General features: G+C 43.7%; 1 protein-coding gene across 1 annotated transcript in view; it reads right to left on the bottom strand.

The window, feature by feature from the left end:
* Window positions 1–13526, bottom strand: part of AAK1 (AP2 associated kinase 1) — a 186188-nt gene extending 172662 nt beyond the window's left edge. Inside the window, 1 exon segment of the mRNA XM_049785043.1 lies at window positions 13364–13526. Coding sequence (XP_049641000.1) covers window positions 13364–13526 — 163 coding nt within the window.
* Window positions 13527–13764: the final 238 nt, after the last annotated feature.

The raw sequence follows: 13764 nt of genomic DNA, 5'->3' as shown, positions 1-13764 counted from the left end.
CAAAAAAAAAAAAAAAATTGCTACCTATTCAATGGGTACTTTACTAAGAGATTTCTGTAATTTCATCTCATTCTGATAACCATTTGCATATTTTATAAATGAAAAGCTTGGGTCTTAGTAAGTGATCCAACATCACAGGGACAAGCCCAAGATTTAAGCCAAGGGTTACCTGCCTCCAATTCCCAAGCACCACCATATGTAGTGCTAACCTTGCTAATCTTCCCCAATCATCATCACAGGACTCTCTTCATACAAGGGGGACAGAAAAGGAACAACAGTACTGAATATCAAGTTTCACCCAAATCACCAAGTTTTATCTCCTGGTTCACACAAGATTTCTCCATAGCTACAAGAACCGATGGAATTTATTTCTTCTACCACTGCCAACCTCTACTATCAAGGTTCCCGGGTTTCTAAAAATAGTTCAAGACAAATGGCTAAGGAATAGGGTTCAGCTACCCCCAGGGGAAATTAAACCAGTCTAAGATAATCAACACTTTCTGAACCAACAAAATTCATTGACCAGGGAAAATGATGAGTCAGGGTACTAGCAGGAGTCTGGTCTGCAAATCGGGCTCCAGTCCTCCAGAAGAGCACAAATAGGGGGCCTATGCCCTTGTCCTTCTCCTGGTCCCCAAAGGATAATAAATCTCATTTAATTCTCAGGTTCATGCTCAGTTCCAGAGGGACAATGATCTACTCTACTCTAAAGGTCCCAGGACAACAGTTGCAAGCTTCCTTAAAAACAGGCACCGAATAGATGTGTGTGGCATTATACTGTCTTCTCTGAGATTCAGAGCTAGGGGAAAGGCATTATTATTTAAGATCATTATAACTACAAATGATAACCTAACATCAGTGCTTTGCCTGGCTTCTATTATAACAGGAATGTCATAAACTCTTTCAACTAATAATGTCAGTTTCTCAGAAATAATAAAAGTAACAAAGCTTCAATGGGCACTGCCATGCATTGTCTATGGAAATTAGTTCAGAGCACAAGGAGAAAATGAACCAGCTCAAGCGAATTCCCTCAAAGCAACACTCAAATGCAACTTCCGGTTTTTACACTTTGAACTTTGTTCCAACTCCAGGAACTCACACTCTGCCAAGGTAAAAGTCTTCTCAGAAGACCAACTCTTTCTTAACAACTGCCCGCAATCCTTGGAACCAGAGCAGTGGCGCAGTGGTAGGGCGTACGCAGCTGACCCAGGACAAACTTCAGTTCGATCCCCAGCGTCCCATATGGTCCCCCAAGCCAGGAGCAATTTCTGAGCACAGAGCCATGAGTCCCTGAACATCACTGGGTATGGCCCAAAAACAAACAAACAAACAAACAATTGCCCACAATCCAGTAACAACAGAACTGTGCTTTTGTATGCCTAGACAAAATAATGATGAAGATAACATTTTTAAGATAACATAATATATATTTGGGGGGCCCAAACACTGCTATGCTCAAGGGTTACTCCTAGCTATGCGCTCAGAAATCGCTCCTGGTTTGGGGGACCATATGGGATGCGGGGGATTGAACCGCGGTCCGTCCTAAGTCAGTCGCATAAAAGGCAAACGCCTTACTGCTGCACCACAGGGCCAAGATAACTTTTTTTTTTTTTTTGGTGGTTTTTGGGTCACACCCGGCAGTGCTCAGGGGTTACTCCTGGCTCCATGCTCAGAAATTGCTCCTGGCAGGCACGGGGGACCATATGGGACGCCAGGATTTGAACCGATGACCTTCTGCATGAAAGGCAAACGCCTTACCTCCATGCTATCTCTCCGGCCCCAAGATAACATATTTTAAGAAGATAACAACAAAGGGAGAAAAGTAAACAGAAGTAAGTGCCGCCAATAGCATTGTCTTAACATTGATCATTCCTCCATGACTCAAAAATCACAGAAATGGACCAGAGAGTTAGCCCTACTGGGTGCAGCTCATGGTTGGCATGCAGGAGGCCCTGGCTTACTCCCCAGCATCTTGTGCCCCCTGAGCACTGCCAGAAGCAACCACCAAACACTGGGTTGAGAAAAATCCTTGACACTGCCAAGTATGTCCACAATATAAAAACATATAAAATCATACAAAAAAATTTTTGTATTGTTTTCTTGGTTTTTTGGGTCACATCCAGCAGCACTCAGAGGTAACTCCTGGCTCTACAGTCAGAAATCGCTCCTGGCAGTCTCAGGGGACCACCGTCCTTCTGCATGCAAGACAAGCACCCTACCTCCATGCTATCTCTCCAGCCCCTAAAATCATACAAAATTTGAAAAATAAATAAATAAATAAAAAGGCTTCTTTGAATATAAGCAAAGTATGTGATTTAGTGATAAGGGTATATTTTCCACTCAAAACTAGCAAGATATTGTAAAACTTCAATTTTTCTAAGAATATAACATATAAATATGTTTCCTAAAATAAGAATCTCAAGTAAGAGAGAGAGAGAGAATGAGAGAGACTCAATTAAGAACAATCCATCATGAAGCCAGAAACACAGTAGAGTGGGTGTTTGCTTTGCGTGTAGCTGATCTGTGTGGTGTCCCCTGAGCAGAGTCAAGAAAAATCCCTGAGTACCACTAGGTATAGCCAAATAAATATATTAATTAAACCATCTCATGGAATCTTACAATTTCAGTTCTTACTGTCTGTCATCACTTTAATCCCTCCAAAACTTAAAGACTATATAAAATATCCCCAACATTTCAATTGCTATTGTTTGGTACAGTCATTTCTTGTTTATTTTGAGTATCATGTCAACGAGGAAGGCAGGAGTCAAGTCTTCCATTACTTCTACTATATACCAGAGGATATACCAGCTGCTCAGTAAACCTTACTACACCTGTTTTGACAGCCATATCTTTGATACTATATATTATAAATACATCTCTTCACTTCATACAACACAACTACACAGGGATGTTCCTACCTTCCCACTGAGAATGGTATTTTATGAATGATGAAACAGTGGCACACATTAATGACTTCCTCAAAACCATCTTGACCAATAATGAGAGAACTTGAACTATGATACATGGGAGTTATACCATAAAACTTAATTGCAATTGTTAGATTCTAAAAATAAAAACTCTTTGTGTAAAGGTTTAATAATATCTTTTCCAATAGCACTCATCTTTTTTGTTTTGTTTGAGTTTGAGGGGGCCACACTCAATGACTTTCAGGGGTTTACTCCTGGCTAAGCACTCAGAAGTCAACTGCTCCTGGCTTGGAGGACCATATGAGATGCCAGGAGATCGAACGGCGGTCTGTCCGAGGCTAGGGCAGGCAAGGCAGATGCCTTACCGCTTGCACCATCGCTACAGCCCCTCACATAGCACTCATCTTTAATATCCCTTCCTAACAGAATCTCCCTGTGAACATTTTAATTCAAAAAAATAAAAACTGGGGCCGGCGAGGTAGCACTTGAGGTAAGGTGTCTGCCTTGCAAGCGCTAGCCAAGGAAGGACCGCGATCGATCCCCCAGCATCCCATATGGTCCCCCCAAGCCAGGGGCAATTTCTGAACGCTTAGCCAGGAGTAACCCCTGAGTATCAAATGGGTGTAGCCTGAAAAACCAAAAAAATAAAATAAAATAAAAATAAAAACTTTCACAACATTTTGCATTGCTCTGCTATTATGCAAGTATCGGGAGAATTTCCGAAAGCTCTGAATCCATATTTAGTCAGTGGTGGAGTACTGTAACAACTGCTGTCAGATAGGGTCTACAAAGATTTACCTTCTTCTGTTTACTGACAATATTTCTGGAAGCCACTTTTCTGTACAGAAAAAAATATCAAGTTTTTCACCATAATAGTATGGTTAATAAGGATTGCAGATTCATCAAGTCTAGAGAAATGAAGTTTAAAATTAGGTAATCAGTCTAAAATCACAAAATAAATGAGACCCTTCCGAGCTGTCCCTGGCTCCTCTTTCTCATGCTCTCTCTACCACCTGTGTCATGTCCCACTGTGTCTCACTGGAACTAGATAAGTCTTAGGAGACAGGAGTGCCACAGGCATTAAGAATATAGGATGTTTAGCAGTACCTTTTACCCACTAATGTCAGTATTATTTCCCAGCCTGAGACAATCAAAACTATCTCCAGGGGTCAGGGATTAGAGTGCATGCTTTGTATGTGGGAGGTGAAACCATAGGGTCTCCCAGCCCTGGATGGAAAGATCACCAAGCAATGAGCCAAGAGTAGTCCCGGAGCACCACCAAATTACCTCCAGACACTGCTAACCATCATCTGTGGGTAATCAGTCCTGACTGAGAACCACTGCTCTAAACCAGACCTGCAAACTTATACACAAAAACCACAGTGGGGCATAAAAAGAAAGTATGAGAGATACTTACTTTCATCTTTAAAATAAGACTTTAAGCAGGGATGTACAGATCGCTAAGCAACAGAGCTCACGCCTTACTTGTGTGAGGCTCTGGATTTGATCTTCAGTACAGGGAAAAAATGGGATTTTTAAAAATTAATGTTTAATATATGGCCCCCACTAGTGCTCCCATCAGTACTTGCATCTGCCACAAATCTGATGAGTCAGTCATGCATCTCACACAAATCTGATGGAGTCCTAGGAACAGTGGCAAGGACCATGGCACAGACTGAGGTGATTTGAAGTTCATGTGCTCAAGTAAGCGAATTAACTGATTACATTTGTTTTAAATAAAATTAACCCTCATAATACAAACACGGGACTTAAAAAGATTCTGTAAAGAAGGCTTGGATTAAAGACAATGCAAGCATAGAAAAACAACAGAGCCTTCATTTCTATTTTCGGCTTAATCTTCATCAATCACATAACAATGTAGAAATGATAGCAATAAAACAAGCTATGCCAAGAGTTCACCAAAACTTTATGCAGATTATTTTTAATATTCATATCTATCCTCCTCAATGATGAATTTCATTCTAGTTATTAACTGTGCCCTCAACTTCCAGATATTGTAGGACAAGATACAACTTATAAACAAACAAGCACAGTATAATGTCATCACATGTTTAGAACAGATAGTGCTACTCCAAATCATTTATAAACTCTGACTCTAATTCAGGGTTTCTCTTTTTTTGGGGGGGTCACACCCGGCAGCACTAAGGAGTTACTCCTGGCTCTAGGCTCAGAAATTGCTCCTGGCAGGCTCGGGGGACCATATGGGATGCCGGGATTCGAACCACCATCCTTCTGCATGCAAGGCAAATGCCCTACCTCCATGCTATCTCTCTGGCCCTTAATTCAGGGTTTCTTAATCAAGGGCCATATGACCTCTTGTGGGACCCATCATATTCTAAGGGGGCCACAGTGAAAAGCAGGAATGGGGGACAGAGACCTGAGATGTAGTACAGTGGTACAAGTGTTGTCTTGTACATGACTGAACTGGATTTGATCCTAGTACCTCATATGGTCATCTGAGCACCACCAGGAATGATCCCTGAGTATAGAGTCAGGATTAAGTCTAGAGTACTGCCATCAATAGAGACCCAGTAGGTAAGATAGAAAGAAACTAAGTCAGGTAGTTGGGAAAAAGAATAAAAAACACCACTAGAAACAATACCACCCAACAGCACTTTCTGTGATAACTTATCCTTATCAAAAATGATAGGCATGAAGCTACTAAGTAAACTGAAATGTGACTATTGCATCCTAAGAATTAAATTACTGATTTTTTTTTCTTCTTGGTTTTTGGGCCACACCCGGTGACACTCAGGGGTTGCTCCTGGCTCTGAGCTCAGAAATCGTTCCTGGCAGGCATGGGGAAGGTGGGGACCAAATGAGATGCAGGGATTCGAACCACCATCCTGGATCAGCTGAATGCAAGGCAAGCTCCCTACCGCTGTGCTATCTCTCAGCCCCTAAATTTCATTTTAGATCATTCAAATGCTCACATGTGGCTAGAGGCTACAGATGACAGCACAACTTTGAACTCTAATAACAGGCTACTGCTATCAACACAAACAGCTTCCAACAAGCAATGAATTTTCCTGCCTTTTGATCTCTGGCTGCATTATGCACTCTGTCTAGGATGTTCTCTTGACTGTTTCCATATAGCAACGAGTTTTTTGTTTTTTTTTTTGTTAGGGAGTCACACCCAGAAGCGGTCAGGAACTATTCCAGGATCTGTGCTCAGAGGTCAATAGTGTCAGTGCCGGTAGTGGGCATCATGGAGTGCCAGGAATGGAATCTGGGGCTCCTGAATGCAAAGCATGAGCTCCAGAGTTTGAACCATCTCACCAGCCCCAGCAATGAGTCTTGAACATCACCTTTCTCTTTTCTTACCTTTCTATCCTTCTATTCAAAAAAATGAACTGCCCCCTTCTATCTATGCCAGCCCTTCTTCACTCTTCTACCACACTTAAGAGCTATGTTCCCAAGTGCCTGAAGACCTCTGATTGTGTTTTCACTCAGATAAGAGAGTACCATTTCTACTATAAGCATGGTTTGGCTATTTCAGATGACAATCTCATTTGTTTCTTCTTTTTGTTTTTTGTTTTTGGGGGGCCACACCCAGTGACGTTCAGGGGTTACTTCTGGCATGTGCTCAGAAATCGCTCCTGGCTTGGGGGATGGGATACCAGGGATCAAACCGAGGTCCATCCTAGGTCAGCTGCATGCAAGGCAAACACACTACCACTGCACTATCACTCCGGCCCACTCCTTGAACCCCCTCAGGTTCAAGCAACATTTTTCATTCAAAGAGTGCATAAATGAAAAGAAAAAAACAAAGAGAGCGTAAATGAAGGTTATAGTGATGATATTCCTTTTTCTGGAGAGGCTACTTTTGATACAACAAATTAAATGACTACTCTAGAGCTGAGAGCTGGGTAGAGCACTTGTTTTGCACACAAGTTCGATCCTAGGCAATACATATGGTTCCCTGAGCACCACCAGGAGTGATTCCTACACACAGAGTCAGGAGTGAACGCCTAAGTATCACCAGGAGTGGCCCCAACTATTTACACATAGATATAAATTGAATTTAAAATTTTTAAACAACTGCAGTGCTGAATTCATGTGTATTTATTTAATGGATCCAGCTTTTCCTGTGAACTCTACATGGAGTTTTAGCTACTGAGGTACAATAAGTCCCCCAATTCAAAGCCCATGTGAAACCATTTCACTCACTTCATTATCCATCATTAAAAAATGAACTGCTTCCTCGGAACCGACAACCAAAGGCTTTGACCAAGCAATTGTTTATTCTGGATTTCATGTCTGAATTCTCGATTTAGCTATATTTAGCAAAGCTATAACCGTCATCATGCACAAAGCCAGGAAGAAGACACCATTCACAAACCACCCCCTGAAAATCTGCAGTTACCACTGAAAAACTAAACTTCCCAGCAGGCAACGACACAGAAGTGGGAGGATCAAATCAATGGCTGTTTCAGGAAGGAGTCCTCAGGTGCTAACACCCTCTCTGCCTGAGCATGCTCCATAATCTCGCTTCCTTTTCTTTTATCCTTTCTTTTTTTGGAGGGAGTTGCTAGTTGAACTTTTTTTTTTTTTTTGGTTTTTGGGCCACACCTGGCGGTGCTTAGGGGTTACTCCTGGCTGTCTGCTCAGAAATAGCTCCTGGCAGGCACGGGGGACCATATGGGACACCGGGATTCGAACAAACCATCTTTGGTCCTGGATGGGCTGCTTGCAAGGCAAACGCCGCTGTGCTATCTCTCTGGGCCCTAGTTGAACTTTTTTTTTATTATTTTATTTTATTTAAATATCATGATTACAAGGTTGTTTATATAATACAGTTTTGTTTTGTTTTGTTTTCACGGATACAAAGTTGTTTATTATTGTCATAAAATTTTCTTCCTTTTCTTTCTACCCAACATGCCTAGGCTCTGGTCCAAACATCCTCATGATCTCCCACTCCTCTCCAATCAAGGCTAGATTAGTCCCCTACCTGCTTCTGCTTCCAGCCTTCTGGGAAATCTTCAGAACTTCTCCTTTTCCCAAACACTAGCCACTGCCTTATGCCACATTTAATGCTAGGTTGAGAGCCTGAGGAAAACAGTATCTCTCAATAGCCACAGAATAGTCATCCCAAGACACTCAATAAAGTGAATGGCAAGAGTTGACTCGCCAACCCCCAACATTACTGGGCCTGGACCCCAAGTCTGGGAGCAACTGGAAAGAATTTCAATCTACCACTCCAAGTCCTTCCCTTGATCCTGGGGACTAACCAAAATGGTAATACTAGACCAATCAGTATTCCCAGAACCCATGACTTTTCTCACTATGCCATACTGTTTTTGCTATTCTCTCTGCTTAGAAAGTCTTGAGTAACACTCATCTAGAACATCTGCCGGGTCACCTCCATCCAGTTCAAACAGCACTTCACCTATAAATCCTTTCTCTCCCTTCCCTCCTCCCACTGCCTCCCCTTCCCCCTCCACCCACCTGCCTGCCCCCCCTCTCTCTCATCCCATCATCTCACCACCTACATGCACCAAGAATCATGCCAAACACTTTCCTAGGATTTATTATTTGTTGTTTCCTGAGTTCCATAACAGTCAGGTCAGGCCCTACTCATCTTTCTAGTTATCTCAGGAATCTAATACAGTAGTTTCTGCAAAGAAGACATTAATAAAATACCCCCTAAATGAATACATATTCTTATCATATCACAATTTACAGTAAAAACAGGTTTAATTTAGAAGTTGTAAGAGGTGAGCAGGGGAAATATCTCTCTACAGAAAAAGATACATATATTCAGAGAGAGAGAGTAAAGTGAGAGACAGAGAGAGAGTGAGAGAGTGAGAGAAGGAGAGAGCGAGAGAGAGAGCAGGTTCTTTAAAGGTGAAAAGCCTCAGTACACATCCCAGTGTTAAAGTATGTAAAAACACAAATGAGATGTGTACTCTTACATAGACATGCACATGTCATGGGGAGGATAAGGGCAACATGTGCATGGGCTGGAAACACACATGTGCTTTGTATATTTCTGAGTCTCACTACCTTGCACTATAGATAGAATAAAGTAACACAGTTCACTGTGATGAAGACTGACTCAGTGGTTCTCATTAGCCCTGGATTCCTTTCATATCATTGAGAAAGCTGTTTTGAAGGGTCACCTTACAACTGATCCCAGAACAGAACTTAGTTCTGGAATGCTGTCTTTTTTTTGTTTTGTTTTGTTTTGTTTTTTGGGTCACACCCGGCAGTGCTCAGGAGTTACTCCTGGCTCTATGCTCAGAAATCGCCCCTGGCAGGCACGGGAGACCATATGGGATGCTGGGATTCGAACCACCATCCTTCTGCATCCAAGGCAAACGCCTTACCTCCATGCTATCTCTCTGGCCTCTGGGATGCTGTCTTAAACAAAGTATGTATTTGGCAAACCTCTGAGTGTTAGGGAGTTGGGACCAATACAGCATCTCAGTCCTTCTTTGAGCATGGCTACAATCTTCTCTTGAGCTCATTCAGGAAGCTTAAACCAAAACTTTACTTGATATCACATGGCCATCACCTCCAATATGACTTGGCTTCTCATCATGGTATCTTCACTCAAGAAGCTAGAGACAATATTCTCCCCTGCTCCAAACCCAGAAAAGGTCTATATCTGTATTCATGACAGAGCAGAGGTTCTAACTGATCTGGCCTTCCACCTTCTTCTCAGGAAAATTACTCAGTGTCCCCCTGGAAATCTACCTTCCTTAAAGCCAAGAGAAAGCACCACCACCCCCCAATTGCACTCAGGCTCCCTCCACATTGTCCCAGCACCTTCTGGGAGTAACCAGAGTAGATCCCAGAACCACATAAGTCCTCTGAATGATGACTTAGAACCTCTGCTTCACAAACATGGGGCTGCATTATTTAAAGAAACCAACTAAGCAGGAGTGTCACTACTATGAGAGGGTAATCTGGGCAGTTTCCTGCACTTCTCCTGGGGGTTCTGTTATGCCTCAATATAAAGCACAGACTAATATATTTAAGAAATTACCTGTAGGGGCCACAGAGATAACACAGCGGTAAGGCGTGTGCCTTGCACGCAGCCAACACAGAATTCCATATGGTCCCCCAAGCGTGCCAGGAGCGATTTCTGAGCACAAACCAGGAGTAACCCCTGAGAATTGCCAGTTGTGAACCAAAAACAAAACGAACAATAAAAAGAAATAACCAGTGGGGTGTGGTCCTTTCCTCACCTGTGTGTAAAGTGCAGCCCGTGAGCACTCTCTGAAATGCCTGACACTGCCAGAGATAAAAGTCAACTTTGTTGGCTCCAGAGAACTGATGGGGTCAGATAACCAGGTGAACACCTGGGGACTTAAGATTACCCAGGCCATCTTCCGATCCATGGAGGAACTGGGAAGTTCTCTGTCCAAACATGGGACTCTGTCCATCTGCAACTAGGAGGAAGGGTCAGCTGCTGTCTGCTGAAACCTATCCAGACATCACACAAGGCCACAGGCCCCCTTTTCTGTGCACAGACATGGCAAAGCAATGGCAAATGTGATTCCTCCCCTCTACTTATCACCAGAAGTGTGGTTACCTAACTCAGAAACACTGCCTCGTTTCATGTAAGTCTGCCTCATTTCCAAACTTTAGTCGACATCAGAATCTCTAGGAACTTGCCTAACCCCCTGCCCACAGTTAATGGCATGAGGGCTGAAAATTTGTTTTCTACAAGATCCCAAGGTGATGCCCCTGATCAAGCTCCACACACTGAGAAGCCCTGCCACAGGCAACACGCTCAAGAGTGGTTCAAAATTCTTTTTTCTGTTTATTGGGGGGAGGGGGTAAATACCTAGAGATGCCCTGTGCTTACTCCTGGCTCTAAAGTCACTCTTGGCAAGGTTCAGGGGACCATACAGGTGCTGGGGATTGAATGTGGGTCAGCTCCATACAAGGCAAAAGCCTTAACCACTATAATATCTTTCTGGCCCTAGTTCAAAATTCTTATTCAAGGTTTCTATGCTGGTTGTGTAGATTCAGGATATGAACCCAAAACTGCTTGACTCAATGCAGATGGTGCTGGCTCCCATGTAACTAAAGACACATATGTCTGCCCTGGGTTCCCCAATTCACTGTCAAGTGCTTAAAGGCAACCATCACTTTTTAGACCTCCCTATCTCCACCCCCAACCTGCCAGTGTCTTTGCACTGGGCAGGCCCTACATACATTACACACTGACTCTTAGGTAGCCATATCCTTCTGAAAGTCAAAGATTTACAGTGACAGAACACATAAAGAGAGTGGCACTGCCATATTCAGTTTTGTGTGCATCTTTATCCAACCTGTCATCACACCTGGATAACTCCCACTCACTCTTTATTTAGTCACTTCCTGGAAAAGTAATTTTGGGCTCTCGAAAACTGAGGGCCACAAAGCCTTGAACTTATCTCCATGATAGCTCTACTACATTTGGTTTTCCATCTCTCGAAGTCATTTGTAAACTTCAGCATCTAGTTTAATATCTCCTCCACAGGCATTAGTCCCGTGTATCCAGGACACACTGGAGCCCCTCCTAAATGGCTTGATGAATGAACAAATGCAATGCTGCAAGCCTTAGCTCCACAAAATATCATCATGCACAATGCCAAGTGCTCAGGGATGAATGCTGTGGTAGAGGAAGCGTTGGCAGCCAGGCCGATTTTGCCTTTCATTTTCCCACCACTCCAACTCCACTTCCAGCAGCACTTGCTATGGTGAGTCAATATTCTTGCTGGGCACAATGACACTGGTCTGTAAGGCCAGCGGAGGCCATTCAGCGGGGACACATGGAGCTGTGCTCCCTCTTTCCTCCCACTCTCTCTCACACACTCTTTTTTTTTTTTTTTTTTCCATTTTCCATCCCTCTGCAGTCAAGAGCTTTGGCACTGGGAGGAAAAAGGCAGATCAGATTCAGGGTGCAGATCTGGCAGTCAACATAGAAACATCTCCCATCCTGCACCAAAGCCCACAGGAAGATCCAGAAGACAGAAGACAGTGACTCAGGCCCCTGACTGCGACCAGCAAGAGCCACACTGTGAGAGGACAGTCATTGGCGATTTTTTTAAATAGGGTTATATATTTTTTAGAGCTTTAACAAGAACCTCCCCAAAGCTGATCCCTATGTATCCAGAGCTTATACAAGCTGAGAACCAAACATAGATTTTTTTTTTCCTCCAGCATATTCACCTTGACAGGCACGTCCTCAACCCAGGTCAGGACCCTGAGCTTGCAAAAGGCTTCTTGCTAATAAACTGTCCTTCCACCACCTCCAGCATCATGTCGGAGTGATAGAAGCTAGAAGCCTTCCTTTTCTTCCACCCTCTCGGTGGATCACACAACCTAGGGCACTGTGGCCCCATGCAATTAGTTCGAACAGCTTCATGCCATGGAATTTGCTGTTTTTACTAAAAATAAAAGCACAGTGAGCAAGCGATGGGGCTGTGGAAAGTATGAGTTTGGCATAATTATGAAGGTCGAGGCTAAGGTTACCAAATGAGATAGGTAACCCAGAAACCATGGGTTGATAAAGACATGCATTTACATATCAATCGCTAAATAGAGGTATACACACTAGGGAATTCATACAGCGAGCTAAAAAAAAAAAATCTCCAACAGATGAAAGGCAAATCAGATAACCACTCTCAAGTCATTCTTTTGGATAAAATATAAATAAGAACCAAAACAGGAGGGAAAGGGGCCTACCGGACAGAATCCAAAGCAGCCACATTCGTTGGCTCTAATTTTTGCTATCTTGGCTGTATCCTGGGGCGGGGGTGGGGGGGTGGGGGGTGGGACACGACATACAGCTGGGTCAGAAAACAGATCTAGTTAAATTGAACAAGAGATTAGGATCTGGGGCAGGAGGAAAGCACACCCTCCAGGTACAAAAATCCTGTCTGACTTCCAATGCCGGGAGCATGGAAGTGGGAAAGTTGGGCAGCAGGAAGGTGAATACCCTCCTTTTAAAACCCCCTGCCCCCCATCCTGGAGCCACCACATCCTAGCTCAACTTTGAGGCCAATGACAAGCCCCCCTACCCTACATTTGACGCAAAGATCTACAGTTTCACACCTACGTTTTCTCCCCTGATCCTCCTAATTCAGGCAGGTAGACACAAGAACCGTCTGGTCCTTTATAAAAAAAAAATTTTTTTTCCTTAATAAAAGGCCAAACCGAGGTAAACAATTCCTAGCACACCCCTCTTCCCCCCCCCAAAAAAAAAAATTTTGGTCACTTTCTTTCCCATCTGGATTCAGAATCTCTCAAGGACAATGACCCCAACCAAGGAGGGGAATAGGACGGGCGACGGAGAGTACAAGGGGTCCAGACCCCATTCATCCATTCAACAACTGGTCACCGAGAAACTCGCTGCATCCGCAACACCATCAGATAGGGGTGACCCCCCCCAAAGACACCCCAGAGTCCCGCCGTACCTTCTGCCAGCACCTCATCCACGGTGACCTGCTGCCTCCCGATGCCGAAGACCCTCCCGATGTAGCCGCTGCCCAGGCCCGACGTGCAGCCCCCGCCGCCGCTGGAACCCGAACCTAGGACAGAGCTGCCCTGTTCTCTCCGGGAGTCGAAAAACTTCTTCATCTTGCGATTCGGATGCGGGAATGCAAAAAAAATACCGATGTCCTGGGGGGGGGGTTGGTTTTCTTTTGCAAAAATAAATAAAATGCAATGAAATGAAATGAAACGAGAGATGCACCACGGATTTATGACCTGCGGGGGGGGGGTTGGTTTTCTTTGCAAAAAATAAAAAAAAAAAATAAAATAAAATGCAATGAAAGGAGAGATCCACCACGGATTTCCCTCTCCCTCTCCCTCTCGG

The sequence above is a fragment of the Suncus etruscus genome, chromosome 12 (assembly GCF_024139225.1).
Source record: "Suncus etruscus isolate mSunEtr1 chromosome 12, mSunEtr1.pri.cur, whole genome shotgun sequence".
Lineage (NCBI taxonomy): Eukaryota > Metazoa > Chordata > Mammalia > Eulipotyphla > Soricidae > Suncus > Suncus etruscus.
The sequence above is the reverse complement of the archived record's forward strand: the minus strand, read 5'-3'. Positions and strand labels throughout refer to the sequence as shown.